The 18487-nt window shown below is 37.7% G+C and overlaps 1 protein-coding gene across 1 annotated transcript in view; it reads right to left on the reverse strand.

Annotated features, from left to right (window-relative positions):
* The window catches only part of MALRD1 (MAM and LDL receptor class A domain containing 1), a 282559-nt gene that overhangs the window by 11545 nt on the left and 252527 nt on the right, over positions 1–18487 (reverse strand). Inside the window, exons 36-37 of the mRNA XM_027800878.2 lie at positions 651–724; positions 472–562 (exon numbers count right to left, since the gene is read on the reverse strand). Of these exons, the coding sequence (XP_027656679.2) occupies positions 472–562; positions 651–724 (165 nt within the window). The remainder of the gene's footprint in view (positions 1–471; positions 563–650; positions 725–18487) is intronic.

An 18487-nucleotide genomic window follows, 5' to 3' on the forward strand; every position in this document is an offset into this window, starting at 1 on the left:
TTCTCAGCCGTGTGTAAATATTGAAATATTTAGGGCAAAAATGTCCCACCTGGTGCATGTGGCACTCAGTAGCTTCAGGAAGAGCTGTGAATCTTCCTTTAAGAAACCAATTTTGCATCGGAGGTTTTGAGAAACCATAAATACTACCTATTTTTTGCATTTAATCATCATGTTCAAAAATCAGGGCTACTGCTGTTAAGATGGATAAATGATGAACTTTATAATTTAAGAATAATCATACAACATCACAATCAAAACATTCTGAGCTGTCAAGCCAAACCCCATTTTTTGCACACTGGGGTCCACTAAGGCCAGCTTTTGTTGCAAAGCTAGGTTTTGTGCTTAGTGTTGCATATGAAGGCAAACGGACTGTGGGGAGATTTAAAAGTTGAAACCAATGAGACTGGGCAGTTAGCCACTGCTTTGTACCACATTTGTGTCTGCTTTACACAAAATAAAAGTTTTACTTACGTTTCTGACACTTTCTTCTTTGAAAGGAAATACAAGGCAACAGCTGTAATTTTAATCAACAAGAAACTGATACCCAACCCAATCCAAATATCTGCAAAATCAGAGCAAAGACAGAAATAAGTAAAAGGAAACACTCAAATAATGAATCGAAAAATATTTCTTTCTATTTACAGACCCACCATTTTGAAGGAGACTTGATGTTGGAGGCTTAGCACTTATGTGGCAACGGTTTCCTTTCCATTCTTTTCCACATCTGTGAATAAAATAACAATTTTTGAAAAATGAAGAAGCGAGGATCATAAACAGTGACAAGCACACGAGAAATGCAAATCCTTTTGAGCACTTCTGCCAGTGACTAAAGCTCACTCAGGGATCACAAAGAGCAGCATCAAATTTAATAGAATGAAATGTGAGAAATACACAGAACAAACCTAAGAGAGAGAAAAATAAAACAGAACAAAATTCAAAGATTAGAATTGGCTGCCTTGTCAATGTTGCCATCATATTGTTTTCCAACAGTAAAATAAATATTACTAATTTCACTGTTATCTTCCATGTGAGGGTTCAATACATTTCTGAGCTGAGGATTTGGGACCCCAATACAGAAAAAGATACACAATTAGAGATGTGAAATATGTTTTTCTCCTCCACCTAATCTGCGTCTCTCTTGTTTTTCTATTTTCTTGTAAAAATTATATGCCTTCAACAAATGGCTCTTGATAACCAAAGCACTACATCTGAGCTAACAACTGCAGCCATATCGCATTATGCTAAATTTGCTGTTTGGTTCAAATCCAGTCTTGATTTGAAGTAACCAAAATACAAACAATCTGAGACAAACTTTGATATTTTACTTTACACTTGTTGCTTAACAGTTAATGAGTCACAAAAAAAAAGTGTGCATCATTTCCCACTTCAATTTATCTGGATATAGCTCTCGGCTACTTGCTTTTATTGTGGCCTTCTCCATTGGAATGAAGGGACCCTGGACATCCAGGTGTGGGTTGGCTCCCTCTGCTGAGATGGGTGCTGTTTGGAGCACCCCAGGGAGCCCTTCTGGGTATGCCAGGGATTCTCAAAATGGCTGTAGGCACCTGGATTTACAAATCCTAAATGATGACTAGTGTAAAGGGTTGTTAGAGGGATAGCTACGTATTGACATCTGAATTTCAAGCAACCCATTTGATGAGCTGAACACGCTGAGTGTCACACTGGAATGACTTTACCAACTTTTCAGTTGTCTGCATGGCTCGTGGTTTATGAATTATAAAGCTTCACAAATTTTCCATTTTTTTTTTTTTTTGAAAGGAGCATCAGAAAGAAGTGATGGTAGTAAAACCATTTCAGTCCTATTAATGTCAAATGAATAAGAAGTTAGTTTCATTTCTCATGATTTCTCTTGACAGTTTCACAAACTATTAATGTGGGGTGGACATCAAGGTGTATATTGAGTTGCTTTCTCACCGCAATACCAACAACACATCTTTTTCATAGACACCAATTTTCAGAAAATAATTTCTGTGTTGTAATTGTAGTTTCTTCTCCTGTCCTTAAATGTATAATACAAAATCTCACATATACACAATTAAATCTTTATATTAAGGCTATTTTATTTCAACATCTAAGTGAGAACTGGTGTTTGTCATGGGTTAGCAGATGGCATTGCATATGTGCCTTATCCTAGCAGTTGCACACTGAGTTAACTGAGGCACTTTGGAGGGAGAGGAGTATACTATTTTCCCAGAAGATGACTGAGCGTGATGGATGTAGGGAGAGGAAGGGTAGGATGATAGGACCAGCAAGCATCTGTCTGCAACCTCAGTGAAATTTAGAATTCTGAAAGGATCAGGGCATGTTGGAAAGCAGATCTATATCCCAGTCTCAGACATGACAGGAGGCAAGTGACTTCACTAAAGTCTGAAAGAGGCTGATGAGGGATTTGTTGCAACTCAGTAGACCATTGAAAAGTAGTGGGCAGAGAACCTGCCATGAGGGAAGTACCAGCTGTACTTGAACACAGTGAGCAGAACGAGACTGATTTAACCCATTTTAGCCCACAGACCTGAGTTTTCTTTGGTTAAAGGCTTACCTTGTTCAAGGTTACTAATTGGAATATTAATGAGTCCTAGGTTTAAAGACTGGAGCCAGCAGTATATTCTGACATGCTCGTTTTAAGGAAAAAGTGGCATGATTTCATCTGACAGCTCTGGCTAAGCTGGAGACCTGTTGTATTCAGTGACTGAAAATACCTGGTCCCTTCTGTTCTCCTCCTTCTTCAGCATACTACAAAAAATCAAGTAATTCATAAACTGTTCTTTTATGCAGACTGATGATTTTATACAAATGTCAAATTGCTGTTGAGTTCATATTGAGCCCTGTGGATCCATGTAGAAACACTGCAATCTGATGGTAATCACCCATCAAAATAATTTTCTGATTGCTCTCCATTATATAATTACCTTTCTCTCCATTTGCCAGATTTTCTGTTGAGCTAGATATGCTTTTAACCAAAATTGCCCTCTTTCTTGTCACTGAAGAACTTACTTGACTGTAAAAGAAAGAATGAGAAAACAGATTTGCAGCTGTGCACCAGCACTACTCAGACATGGTAAGAGAGGTGCCATCTGCTGCTCTGGAGCTGCTGGAGTTTGGCTTACCTCAGGACTGCAAAGAGAAAGCAGGAGTGTGTACTGGTAAGAGCATGGGAAACTCCTACTACTCAGCAATAACTAAATATATCTTCATACGCTGTCTTTCCATTTATTAATGAAATATTTCCACGTATTCATACTATGTTTGAATTATGAATACAAAAGTTAAGCACTTTTACTCATATAGATAACTAGCTTATCTTCTTATACATACACACTGGTTTTATAATCAACTATTAACTACCTTTGGCTGGCCATTTATTCCCCTCTAAATCTCGGAATCCCAGCAGTACTGTTTTATGTTATGTGACACACACCACTTAGGAATCTGGTGTCAGACTCTCAACATGTGTAATTTTGGCCAGTTAAATGATTTTCCATTGTTTCCATTCCATCTAAGTTGCTGCCAAAACTGTGACCTTATAATACTGCTATGCAAAAAAAAAAAAAAAAAAAAAAAAGAGTAAAAAATGGATTAAGGTGGAGCCAAGATAGTATCGCTTAAACTTGGTGAGCGATTAGGACAAATTCAGAAACAAATAGGAGGAAAAAAATATTGTAAAGCATGAGGACTATTTATAGGGACAGGGAGGGGGCAAGGCAAAAAAGGATGAAGTTAGTAAACACATCATAGCTAATCTGCAAAGACCTCAATGGAAAAGGAGTGCTGTGCAACAAACATCTTGAAGAGTGAGTATATCGGTTGGTTAAGAACTCCCACTTATATCTTCACACACTGATTTATTTGGTAATTTTTATCTGTGGCAGAGGATCTTAGCAATCATCCCTGCCACAGAGGTAAAATACCAGACTATCAGAAAAATCTGGGTTATAATTTGGAGATTGATTCAGGTCTTCCTAAGGCTTGGCCATTCATTACTTACAAAATGTCATCTTCTCAAGTAAAAAAAAAAAAACAACTAGGAGAAATGAAGAGTTACAGCTAGCTGTAAAGCCTGCAACTTTCAGTGAGGCTGCAAGAAAAACATGGGGAAATTGTTCATTGATATCTTTTGCTCCCAGCTGATATAAGCACTGCCTCTGGCTTTTAGCAAAGCTAAGAATTTATGTGCCTAGAATAGATGGAAACTTCTTTTCAGTATCCAAAACAATCTTGTTTTATAGATGTTTTAAAAGATTTTGATCCTTTTATATCTATCCTCTGTAGAAACTTTAGCTGATTACTGTGATAGCTGCGGTGGAGAAATCACTCTCTAGCTTGAAAGAATAGAATGAGATTTTTAATGGCACCAGTCTGTCAATAACTCAGATTAGAGAAGATGACAGTTCTGGGCCATGAATTTAAAAGAAATTATAATTATCTAAACAAGGTATTCCAGTTATTTCACTCCATTGGAAAGCTGAGCGGTATTTTCAAAACAAAAATTTTGGGCATGGTCTTCTATAGGATCATTAAGAGGTTTTGATAACAAGACTGAGAATATTTTACAGGTCAGAAAATGTTATACCACTATATATCCTTTTGTATTAAACAAAATCAAAAAACCATCACAGGCCATAACCAACCAATCAAACTATTTTGGAAGCTAAACAAAACTTATACGACAAAACATAGATCCTATTGTCCTTAAGGAATGAGATACATGTACCCATTTCTCTGAGTCTGATTCTTTGCAGCCTTCTGCCTGTGCAGTTCTTTGCAACTGTGTGAGGTGGGTTTTGAAATGATGTCATTCTCATCTAGTACATTTTCCCGTAGACTTCACTCTGTCCAAGGCATGTAGGACTAAGTGGTTGATAAAAAATCCCAGAAGTGATCCTCTTTTCAGAAAGGAATAAAATAGAAAATAACAGGAAGAAAGGTAGGAAAGGCACATTTCAAACCAAACATGGTATTAGTTTATTGTGGTTTTGAGGATATGGAGGCAGTTTCCTTAGCTGTTTGTACTGAGGGCACAGAATACATATTCCTGTGCTTTTGCAACCACAAGAATACACTCTCAAGGGGCCTACAAGACAGCTGGAGAGGGACTTCATACAAGGGCATGTAGTGATAGGACAACGGCTTTAAACTGAAAAGTTTAGATATAGATTGCATATTAGGAAGGTATTCTTCACTGTGAGGGTGCTGAGACACTGGAACAGGTTGCCCAGAGAAGCTGTGGATGCCCCATCTCTGGAAGTGTTCAAGGCCAGGCTGGATGGGGCTTTGAGCAACCTGGGCTAGTGAAAGGTGTCGCTGCCCATGGTAGAGGGGTTGGAACTAGGTGGTCTTTAACGTCCCTTCCAACCCTATTGGGTTCTGTGATTCCAACGCTATGGAATTCTATGATTCTATGATCTATGACTTGGTCCTTTGCCTGTTAATGCAAAACTTTATCAGTCAATAACAGTAAAAACACCAGGCAGCTGTATAGGAAATACAGTCAGACTTCACCTTTCTGCTGTGCAGTCCTTGCTACATGCAGTCCTGAAATGAACTTTACTCTCGCAACTCCAGGTAGGTCAGAGCAGCCTGTGGTACGCACCTAAGAGATGGCTCACTTGAAGCCCAGTTAATGAAGGAGAACACTCTTGACTACCTACCTACTGCTGTGCACGGACTGCACTTACAGCGCTTTACCTCAGTTGGGAGGCACATAAGTTGCTCCTTCAAAGTCACTATTAACCTTCCCTCTGATGAGAGCAGCTGGGGATACGCAAATGCTCATGTGGTGGAAAGACCTTACAGAGTGCAGATCAACTGTGTCTTCTGGCCAATGTGTTAAATCTTCATTAGCAGGGTAATGGGAATTTTGAAGAGCTTCCTTAATAATCCTTTTCTCCTATTTTATTTTTAAGATAGACAATTCTGAAAAGGCTCTGAATTTATCTCTTGAGCCATGAAGTTGAAATTCCACATTATTTATGTACAATTAATTTCCTTAGACTAATTACATCTTGAGTAATTAGCAGCGCCACATTTTACACGAGTCTTAAGTTTATCTGAACTACAGAGATAGCCATTGCAATCCATTCAGGCAGGAAGCTCCTCAGAGTTGAAACAAGAGGGGCAAGAGAGAAAGGCAGATGAAACAGCACTTCAATACTTCCATCCCAGTGCACACCCTAATCTATCCTGTCTGACAAAATGTCTTCTGCTATTAGCAAGTTCTTAAGGGAATGTCATCCTGGAAGGGAGAATGTTAACGCTCAAAATTTGCTTCTAGGATTTCCAACTCATTATTTCCTAATATAGATACCGGTAATGCAAAGGAATGAACCTAGCAGTGCCTGTATTGCTGCACCCTGTGCCTGCGGTTATGGCTCCTCTCACTCGGAATGAAAAATAAAAAACAGACAAGGTGTCTGCTGTTTTTGATGTTCATTCAGGGCAGGTTTAATTTACACAGACATGCATTTCAGAATATCAAACCCTGTGCTGTATTAAAGGTAGCATATGCAAAAAAAAACCAACCCAAAAAACCAACCAACAAAAAACCACCGTAAAAACAACCAGATGTGTACTTGATTGCTTATTTTCCTCCTGGCATCTGGTTCCTTACCCTTACAATCATTTTCTCCATTCTGAGACAGATAAACTATATCACTCAAATAGTAGTAGGGGTAACTCTAGTTGGGTAGGGGCAATGACAAGAGAAGAGTTTTGCAGTAGGGAACCAAGTCTATGATCTCCAAGAACAATCATGAACAAAGCTCCTTGTTAACTTGGAAAGAAAAAGTTCCAACAGGCTGTATTTTCAAGAAAGGCTTTGATGCATGTGAAAAATTCAATGCTGAAATCTGTTGGGTTTTCTTTTTTTTTCTTTCCATTTTTTTTCTTTTTTTCCCCCAACAGCAGTAATCACTGATCTTTTGTAATAACTAAGGCTGTTCAGTATAAAACAATGTTCTGCATTTTCATATTTGAAAGTTGTTAGCTTTTGTCAATATACTGTATTGGTTTCACTTTTCTCAAGAGCACTTATGTTTTATGCTGAACCTGATAAAAGCTTTAAAAAAACATTAAATCATATGTGATGTTAACCTAGCAGCATTCACAGCATTAAATACTACATATCCATTCGGCATCTCTTCTGCACTTCTTCAGAATTAATAATTTAAGTGCCAATTTTGTTTATGCTAAAAGGATTTGCATTAACAGGCAGACTGAACATTAAGAAAATGTCCTGAAATGTTAATCACCTTTTTTGGTAATCATGGAATTTTTATTTTTACTTATTTATTTAAAACAACACAGGTATGTAAAAGCAATTGCTCAACAAATAATGGAGAGAAAACAGAAAAAATTAGATGCTAGACAATCAACAGTTACCAAAGCTGCTTCTGTCCACAGAAATTTCATAAGCAGATGGGAGTGAAGTACACTTAGTGTGTGATAAATCTATAAACAGCACTAATTTCTATTTTTTGTCTGCAAGTGTCTGTAACCTAATTCACTCAGTCACTGTCAGAAAACAGTTAACAAATGGGAAGTACAGAGCTAACCATTCCTATTTGCAAGAGCTAGAGGTCTCTCTGTCATTGTCACCAATACCTCTTGTCCAAAGTATACCTTTTCTCGGCTGTGAGGCACATCTGCTTTTCTTATTTCTATCTGAAACATTTTTCGTGCAGAAAACCTAACCAGTTATGTCATATGTACATTCAGAATGACCAACAGTCAGTCAGTTAACTATTTAGTGTGCATGGTATTAGTAGTATGTAAATTAAGGTAGTAATATGTGAGTGACTGTAGTTATACCTTCCTGAGAGTATGAATGTACTGTTCATAGTGTCCTTTAGAGACTGCACGTACTTATGCATCTTCCATAATGCACCGAGCCTCTGTGAACCCAGATTTGCCATTGCTATGTTTATATTTGCTAAGTTTATAATACGTCACACTGGGGTCATTACACATGAATGCTGGCATTATTCAGGAGCTGTGCCATATCTATTGAAGTGCAGGCTACTCCAGGAGTGGTGACAGAGGATACAGAGGGAAAAATAAAAACAACCCACAACTTAGTTACTTGCAGAAAACAAAAGACTTTACCTCTCTCTGCTATATCAGTGTAGAAGTTTCTCTGCTCGCTAGCCTTTGCAATTAGGGATATGCAAAATAAGCTTCACTAGAAGCTTGTAAGTATGATGAAAACAGCAACTCTTCATTCCATTATGGAAAAAAAGTAACCTCTACTTCAGCAATGTAGTCATCTGTTTGCACTCTAGCTATTATCAACAATGAACTCAAAATTAAAAAAAAAATCATACTTTCTGATTAGTCTTTATTGCTGAAAGTATGCAAAATTTCAATAGTGAATATTGCGTGAATGGCCTCAGAAGGTATCATACCGATGATGAATGTAACCTGTTGCCTGCTGACTGTAGCTGTAATTAGGACTCACATTATTCCATTTGTGGTTAAGCTCACAGATGTGGGACAAGGAGAAACCTCTCTTGGAACAGACAGGTAAAGCGGATGGTAACCTTCAATGTCAAGAAGCTGTAGCATGTAGATAAGGGCACATTAACTCATTGGGAGACAGTCAGATGTTCTCTGGCCCACTGTGTGCAGTTCTGATCATTCCTGTTCAGGAAGATGGAAGGCAGAGGACTACTACAGTGAGCACAAAATTAGAAAGCCTGTCTTACAAGAGGATTCCAAAAGAGTTCAGTGTTTTTTGTCTGGAAGAAAACCTGAAAGGCACATGGCTTTTCTTTAGAAACACTTTGGAGGATAAACAACAGAGGTATTGAGGGACTTTTTAGGTTAATGAAGGATACTGGCACAAGCACAAATGAGTATAAACTGTCTATGACTAAATTTATGAAGAAATTTTAGAAAGTGTCCAAACAGAAAAGCAAGGCTCATATCCTTCCTGCATTTCTTACTGCATGTTGCTTCAGGAGAGTCAGCTGGAATCCTCTGTACTTGGTACCACATACTCCAAAGATCCTCAAATGCTGGAAACTCCCAATAACACAGCAAGGTAGAGAGGAATATGGAAGCCAAGAATTCCCCATAACTGCTCATAAAAGAAATCTAACTAAATTCTGAATAGAATTATTTGATCAGATTGTGTGACAAGGGTCTGGATTTGAGGACCCAGATATAACTTCTATTCTGAAAACTGCTAAAATTCATAACTGGTAAACACAAAAGAATCACCATGAGGCAGAGTAATATGAGGGATACACAGATTCTAAAGGAAATGTAAGTACTCTGAGAAAAGATCTTTGCATCCTCATAGATTATTCAATGGAAGTAACTGCTAAGCTTGGATCATAAAAGCATGCACTATGCATAAAGAGTAAGATAGAAGACATTAGAGATTACAGTGATTAAAATCATAAAGCAGAGACTGCAAAGATCAGATTTAATTTATACAGAAGATGATTGGGAGCAGATATGCTGAAGGTAAACAAAATGATACATGGCAAATGGAAGAAAAATTGTGTGTTGCTGTCTATCCTCTGGAATGTTCAATCAGCTGAAAGGAAATACATCTGAAACTGGTAAGGAAGCTATTTGTCACATAGTGCTTAACTGACCTGGGGGAGTCCTTGCCTTAGCAAGTCTTAGAAGCCAAGAACTTAATGATATGTACTAGAGAGCACTCCTTAAAACAGACTGAAACTCTTTAGAGACTACAGAGCTCAAAGTGCTAACTAATAGTAATTTGGAAGAAAATTCATATATTGGCATCATACTTTTCTACAGGTATCTTCTGTTTTCTTTTCTCCCAGGTCCTCAGCATGAAACACTGTGATTAGTTATTGCTCTTATAGCCACAAGAGATTCTAATTACAGCCTGCATTGAGTAAGAAAAGGTAAGTGTTAGAAGGAAGGACTCAGTCCATCTAATTGCTTTTTATATAGATACACAATGAAACCATGGTGACCAGTTTTTAAAGGTTTAGAGTGGGACTTAATTTTTCTAACATTAACCACCTGAAAAGGGAAGTATCTAGAGATAGTGCAGACACGTTTACACTATATGAAATAAAAAGTCAAATCCTCATCTGCATCCTTTACCATTGATTATAATAGCGTCACGATGACTAGTTCAGAGTAGATACATGCATTTAGCTGTTACCAGCTAGGAAAGAGGAACAACACCTTAATGCTTGCTGTTAAATGTTTAAACAGAAAACAAGCAGCATCTGATGTTAGAGTAGGAGCATGAGGGTAAGCTTTGTATCATGGACAGCTTGCAAATGACATCCTGTTTGGTCCAGGCAAACCATTTATTAAAGGGGGGAAGGGTAAATACTGTCTCTAGCTTCAGTCATTTTAATAGAATGATTGGAAATTTCAGAGCAAACATTTATTCATTGAAATTAGCTGACACATGAAAAAGCTCATATTTCACAAACAATTTGAATTAAAATTTTAAATAAAACTCCGTCGCTGTCTGGAGCCTGCCTGATTTCTTGTCTAGCTTCTACCCTAAAAACCTGAGAACAAACCCAGATTTTAAAGTTGCTCTGATGAGAATTACACTGATTTGAAAAACAAATCTTTTATGACTTCACTAAAATTCTTTCTGTTTCAGACTGGTGTGATAGTCTTGTACACTGACAGAATTTTTTCCAGTGTATTTTATCCTATCATGTGGAAATGCAGACCTATATGGAAACTATTTGCTGTGTCATTTGCTTTTGTGCCTTTACTCTTCAATGAAATAAGCCCCAGCAGAATTCATTGAGGGTTGGTATGTGGCACACACTATATTTTATGGCACAGATTCATTCAGCTACAGCAATGAAGCAGAAGTATATGTTCACAGCAGACGGTCAGACCTGAAATTCACCATTTCAAACAATTATGCTCTTTTTTATGCTACCTTTTCCCACCTTCTTAAATAACAGGGTTTTGGTAACAGGTTTTCCAGTATCATGAAATAATGGTTAAAAGCCTCAGTGGAACAAATCATGAAGCTACTCCTGGCACTGAAGAAAGGATTTAGTGCTAGGTTCAACAGGGAAATGACTATCCACTTAGCTAAGCATTAAACAAAGTAAAAGATCTCTTCCAGGAAAAAAAAAAAAAGTTATTTTTAAAATGACATTTTTTTCTAGGAAAAAACCTAGCATTTCAACCTGACTTTATTTAAAGATAAAACCACCAGAAAGCACATTGTTTAATTCTAACTGATGCCAACTTGAGACATTCACACAAGGAAAAGAAGCAGCTTGAAACAATGTAGTAGGTACATTGATCACTGACCTCTGGAGATCAGAGTTCCAATTATGACTGAGTCCTGGGTTTCAACCTACTGTTTTTGAGTCTGGAGCTGTGCTTTGTAAAAAGTGACCAACAGTATAAATAACCTTGCCCATAAAAAACACTTGTCATTTTAAACTTGGGTAAACCAGTGAAAATTAGTCACTTTGTGAGCTAGAATTAAAATATGGGATACTGGGAGCACAGGGCTGGCACCTTGCTGACTGAGGGAGGTTTGGTGCAGGTGATACACTTAGCACAGAGATCATTTCACTAGCGAGAAAAAGGACTTGTCTCCATTTTTTCTTACTCTAAGGAACCTAGGAGATTGAAGTAATACCAATTACCATGTACAGTATGAAGTGAGCCCTACTCACAAAGACTGTATCCATGCAGTAGTATCTGAACTGTTGAAGCGAAGCGAAAGAGTTCACTGAAGAGATATGCCTTACCTTAGATCAGCTTACCGTAAACAACCAGTCCTTTATGCCAGTCTGCCAGTTCATCTCATTTCCCAGTTCCTCCCCCGCCCCCCCCCCACCCCCCCGCAATATTACATGCTTTTATTTCCTTGCCCCTCTTGTGTTTCTCTGTCTTCTATACTTTCCCTCCCTCCCTCCCTCCCTTTTGCTATTCATGGAAGATGCACTTGGAGCTGATGCTTGATTTGCTCTTGAAGAACACTCCAAGAAGGGAAGGAACACTGAAAAACAGCTAGAAGAGAAAGAGACAAACATAAATTTCTAAAACCCACTGTTTACATGTTTGTGTCTCAGCCCCTAGCTGAAACTTCTAGAGGACTCAATAAAGATTTAAGAATGACCTGACAGAAAGCATGACTGTGCAGCTGCACTGACAACTGGTAGAAAAATACTTCTGCTTTCAGAAATGTCACTGATTTTATATTTAGGTCAAATTAGCAAATAACGCAATAAAGTATAGAAGAGAGATCTAGCTTTAAGATAGATGTGTTAATTTCACAGGAGAATGCTTTTTGCTTAAATGACAGTTCTGTTGATAGAACAGATGGGGTTATGTATCAATAGTAAACCTAATAAAGCATCTGAATATATTTACGGTGGCTGGATTTTTCCACAGAGACCTTCCTTTTCTTGCTTTGTTTTTGCTAGATTGCAGGTTTGTTTGTTGGTTTGTTTTTTTTTGTGTGTGTGTGTGTAGTTTTGTTTTTAATGTTTGCTCTTAATGCTTTTAATCAGACTGTAACAGTACTACATACTCACTCGTTTATTATCTGCACTATATCTAGTTAGGTAAGAAATAATAGGTATTTATTGCAAAATCAGCTCATGTTTCTGCTTTTTACTGCTGTTTACCCTCTGACTAACTTTCATATGGGTGAATCTGCAAAGTCTAGGTGAAATTAAACAGTTTCTTAAAAAGCTTGAGCAATGGAAGAGTTAAACCACACATTTGGCACAAATAAAAAAAATCAATAAAAATACTTTCTTTTCCTGCTGCCCCTTTCCAGCATCGGTCTAGTCTTTTTATCTGCTGAAACAGTTTGCTTTAACCAGAGCCTGCCAACACATGGCATTGCTCCTGCCAGGTGGATTGTAGTGTATGTTGGAGATTATAAATCACTTAGTCATTCTCAAACAGTCATAAATTTATCTGCTTACATGGGAGACAATGCTGTACAATAAAACCTAGTGCTGCTGCTTCTCAGTATTGTACAAGCTATGTGCACAAGTACAGGCTAAGATTATATCAACACAAATATATTCTTTAAAACTTTTCACTTGTATTTTAAGTGTGTGTCTAAAAGACACAAAGAAACAAAAAAAAGCCACAAAACTCCTTTTTTGTTGCTTACCCTCCATGCAATGCAGAGACAGTGGTTTACACTCCATTTGAATCACTCACCCCTCAGAAAATGTTTAAGTTCTGCAAGAAGTTCTACACATGCCAATGTGGTCCATTGAAAAGAATAGTGCTGGTATGTTGTCTCCGCATAAATTGCACAGTCCTCTATCTGATAGTAGAAATGAATTTCACAGAAGCTTAGGGAATTCACTCTCTAGTTTCTTGCTAACAACTTAAATTTATGAAATCTTCAGAGGAATGACCTTTAAACAATTTATGAGAACCTAAGACACTTCAGATGCAATAAAAATAATTTCATCACAACCTTTCTCCCAGCTCCACATTCTGTTAGCGTCGTTATGGTTACAGAGCCAAGACCTGAGAATTTAGGAGAGGCTGGAATTAAGGATTCCCATGCAATTTCAATTCAAACACTCATGCATGCATGTTCAGGCACAGTATTTAATTGGATGATCACAAACTCCCCCTGCATCTCCAACCCAAATCAAAAACTTTAATTCCCGTCTTCAGTGCTTACCTTTGCAACAAGATTATTATCATGGCGTACAGCAGAGGTATAGATATATATACCTAATAAAATATATACCTGCACCTAATATAAAGCAGAAAAAACCCCTATTGTTACTATGACGAGCTAAATAATTTCTTGTGTCATCAGTGTTCAAACCTCAGCACTTAATACTACTATGTTAGTTGACATGAAGAGAAATTTGAACTCCAAATAAATTCTTGAAACTTTTATTGAGGAAACTAGATAGCTCTAAATCTGGCTTATTTGACTAAATTTGATATAAGAGCTTATTTCAACTGTTATACTTGATGCTTTGATAAAGCAGAATCTTTCCCATGGTCTTTAGTGCGCCACATATTGTTAAACATATATGGTGAGCTACAGCTAATGACACAAGAATTTCTAACAGCTTCCAGCATACATTCAATAAAGTCTTTTCTTGGTTGCAGCCAAGGAATTTGCAGTACAGATGAAGAACAGGGAACTATTCCCTTGATGTTAACTTTGCTGTGCAATGAATCACTGTACTTGTACAATTCAGAGCAGCCTTTACGCTCCTTTAACATGTACCACCTCAGGCAGAACAAAAACCTAGTTAACCTGCATTGCTGGTCAACAGCCCTAACAGACAGAGGTAGCATCCAAAAATCTGTGAGGTCAAAAAGTCCCTGATGTGTTCTGCTTTTCTACTGATGATATTATGTCAACAGTTGGAATAAGGTGGCAGGAAGCCATGACAAACATTCCATATTAATAAGGGACAGATTTACATTTTGTAAAGGCACAGGACCAAAACTTTTATATAAGCTGAAGTCAGCTTTTATATAGCTGAAAGACTGATTTCATTAACCCACTTCTTCTCTGAATGCAAGGACATTGCGATTTTTCCTCTATTTGGAATAAAAAATGTAAATTTTTGGTGCATTGTTCCTAGCAGATTTTTCTTACTACTTCTGAAACAGTCTGTTACAAAGCTAGTACAATGCCCTTGCCTTTATTTTTCCACATCAAATAACTGAAAATCAAGACAAAAGATCTTAATTTCACAATACTTTTCAAAGAATTAGAGTAAGAAATTTATCATATTAGTGCACATCAGTTACCTTTTTACATTTATAGTAAATAAATTCATAACATAATATATCAAAGCATGACATATTCTGAAATGTGTTCTCAAATATGACCTGAGTTAGCCAACTCTGTAATGTGCAAAGGGAGACAGAACTTATTTGCACATGACAGTTTTCTATCTTTTGAAAGAGATTAGATATTGATGTTTTCTAATTTCTTTTTCTAGTTCTTCTTACTAGGTTTTTCTCGTAGCAATTCCTTTGAATCTGTTAATGTAAAAACAAGAATAACCCGAAGTTTTATCCTCCTTTTCATTATGTACTTGATGACCCACTGCTTTACAAAGTTGCCAGTTTTTTCATCTAAATATTTCCTGCCCATTTTTTTTGTTCTTTTCCTTGTCTTGGGAAGTACTCTTAACTTTGGAGGTCAGTAGTCTATAGTACCTTCTTCGCCTCTCCAAAGCTTGTACTGTATAACTTTTTTGGTTATATTGTGATCATATCGGATATATTGTGATCATGTAACATCAGGACTGATATTACATCTGGACTTGGACTACAAATTCAAGAAGATATGGTGTGGGCACCAACTATAGGCACAGAGCCATGAAAATAGTGGCAGGCTAATGCAAGGCTAGCTTGTTGGCAGTTCGTGCCATCCTAGGACATCTGATGCTTGTTTTTCATACTGAAAATTTTAGAATCTCAGTCTGTTTCTTTCCAAAAGTAAATATGTAGATAGATGCATGTTTGTTTTCAGCTTTATGTTAAGTTCCGTTAATCAGCGTGATTAGCTTTGGTTGAATGCTGACAGAGTAAGCAGGTTGCTCTTTTCCTGGGAAACTACTGAGCAGCTGGAGAAGAGGTGGGGAGGAGAGTGGAGACTGCAGATGAAATCAGGCTCAGCAGGACAGGGAGACACAGCACAGAGCTGCCAGCCTGTGGCACACAGGAAAAAGACTGAGAAACAACTAAAAGAAGAAAGAGAGAGGCCCTCAGAGCCAAGGGCATGTTTCCTTGGGACCAGGGAAGGAGAAGAGTTTGTGGCCACTCAGAAAGTGCCTGAGCTAACTGCAACAAGCTGGGAAGCAAGGACACATCTGTGAGGATAAGTAGGCAAAGGGACAGCTGTGAGTAAATGCTTTTATTTCTACTGTATTGTCCCTAGTCACACTGACACTTCTCTATTTAAATACTGTTCTAAATCAGATTCCAGTAGAAGCTGGCTTTTAGTTTAAAAGCCTTTTTGTGTTCAGTCTCGGCACATCCACTTTCAAGATAGAGCACGTTGCAAGTATACCTTACTGGATCCAAAAATAACACAACATTATTATTAGGGGGAACAAAAAAAGCCAAATGTTTTTTTTTCTTGGCCTGGGTTTGACCTTAGGGTAGGTCATAAGATATTACAACCTTGGCAGCCACAGAACTAGAGCCTCCTTTTGGGGCCCCTATCTTGTAGGTGTGATAATATAGTAAAACTTCCAGTAAAAACCATTGGCTCAGTCAGCAGATGCATCTGCTTTCCCATACACAAGTACAAGAGGGGACATGCAGCTGCTGGGAAGTGGCAGGAGCCTAAGCCTGCCTCTGCTTGGCTGAAAAGGGGGCAAGCCAGAGGAAAACATCCTGCGTGATGGGCTTTGTCTGCAAGCCAGGGGTTGGGACTTATTTTTCTAAATATTTATTAAAAAATATATAGGCATTCTTCAGCTACAAATTATAGTACAAGTGATAAAAATTTGCATTTTCTTCATTCTCTCAATTATCTCTTTACCAAAGATTTTAATATCTTCAGATATTAGATTGTATATAGTGCTGACTATTAGCAATTTTAATAAAAAGATGTTTTGCTAACAGTGGATTTAATAATGCCTATTTTCCTATGTGTTCATGTCCATTCATACTCTCAATAACATCACTTTTCTCATGTCCTCATGATTTCTTCCATCTTCAGCCTATTTCTTTCAGATCTTCTCTACAGCACTCCTGCTCACATGAACACATCACATACTGCTGGGAAAGAGTTATCATGGTGCCAAGAGATAAGTGTGGAAAGAGTTATCATGGTGCCACGAGATAAGTGTGTACTGATTTGTTGGTTAATATATGCAGGAGAAAAAGAACAGATAACTATTGAGCTCATACTGCCATTTCGCCTTATTTTGGAGAGAGCAGAGGACTACCAATTAGATTTCCATATATTTCTATATAAATATTTTTTCTAAAAAGTTCTGCCGATATCACATCTTGGAGATCTCCATCTTCTTCGTCAAGACTGGTCAAATTTAACCGATGGGCTAAATATGGATTTGGGTGGAAAGGATCATGGAATGACAAATGGAAGAACAGTATAGTCACACACACTTTGTTTCCTTAGAGTATCAGGATGAAAATAAGTTTAAAAATACAGAATTTCTGTTTTGTTTGTAACTGGGTCCAATGTTCATTAAGACTTGTATGTCCCAATAACGATCTCTGACATACCTTTTCTCATAAGTCATTATGTCTGAGTAAGACTAAGGGAAGGCATACCAGTTATTTACTGCCCATCCCAGAGAGCAGCCCTTCACCAGAGCTGTATTTTGACGAATGGCACAAGAGGAAATCTTGATGAATGGACATGTTGCTGGTATAGGCAGCTGCCAGCATACACTGTGGCATGGGCAACCAGTGCCCAGAATTTTTGGTGTTTTCCCTCCTTCCTTCCTCCCTTTCTTCTTCCCTCCATCCCTCTCTCCCTTCCCTGCAAATTAGTTGTGAAAAGTCTTGTAGTCAGGCTCACCCCAGAGGAAATGGAAAGGAAGAACAATGTCTGTTCTCATCTCTTACACAATAAGGAACAATACCAACCAGGCTGGGAGAAAACAACATTTTGCCAATATTTATACTTCTGTCATCTTATTCTTCTTAATGTGCTACCTTCAACTTAATTTTTTAGCTCTTCAGGCAATCTGTCTTCACCTTTATCACTGACAGTGCCCTATTTCAGTTATTAACCAAACACATCCCTCCCTTAGTTAAAGGTCTTACAAAAATTTTCAGGTCACTCAGAGGTCCACCACTTTCGAAATATGTCTACATATCCCCACAAGAAGAGAGATTTCACCCCTGCAAGGCCTGATCCTTGCATCTCCTTTGAGATTCCTCATCCTACCTGAGCTTACCTGAGCAAGATAAGTACAGGGGACTCAGCTTTCTGCTCAGGTTGACCTGACAAAATGTTTAATTAACTGACTTGTAAGACAGTGAACACCACCCATTTGAGAGTAAAAGTTTTTTGGGATGGATCAGATAACAAATATTGTCTCAGGTCTCAAGCACACACATGACTCAGACCCCTGCTGCTTCCCCTCCCTCCAGCTTTTTAATGACCTCTAAAATGACTTGACAGAATAGAAAGCCAAAACCTGAACTCTAATATTAATTGTATTTAAATGAAAAAAGTCTAACTATTTGTTTCTCTTCAGCTTATAATTAACAATATTAAGTGGCAGTACTTAAGGAACAACATTTTGGGATGTTGTACAGCAATTCTTAAAGTTTGATTCATAAATATATTTGTAATACTTTATGGACATACAGAATTTTTTCTTTAAGCAGTTAAAATTATGGCAGACTTCTATTACTAGGAATTAAATTCAGGATCTTTTGCTCAAATATCCAGTAGAGAAAGGAATGTTTATAATCCTTTTTTATGTTCAAAGACTTACTTTGAAGGTCAGCAGTTAGATGGGGATATAATCACAAACCTTGGAGCAGT

Source organism: Falco cherrug, chromosome 4, assembly GCF_023634085.1.
Source record: "Falco cherrug isolate bFalChe1 chromosome 4, bFalChe1.pri, whole genome shotgun sequence".
In the NCBI taxonomy this organism is placed as follows: domain Eukaryota; kingdom Metazoa; phylum Chordata; class Aves; order Falconiformes; family Falconidae; genus Falco; species Falco cherrug.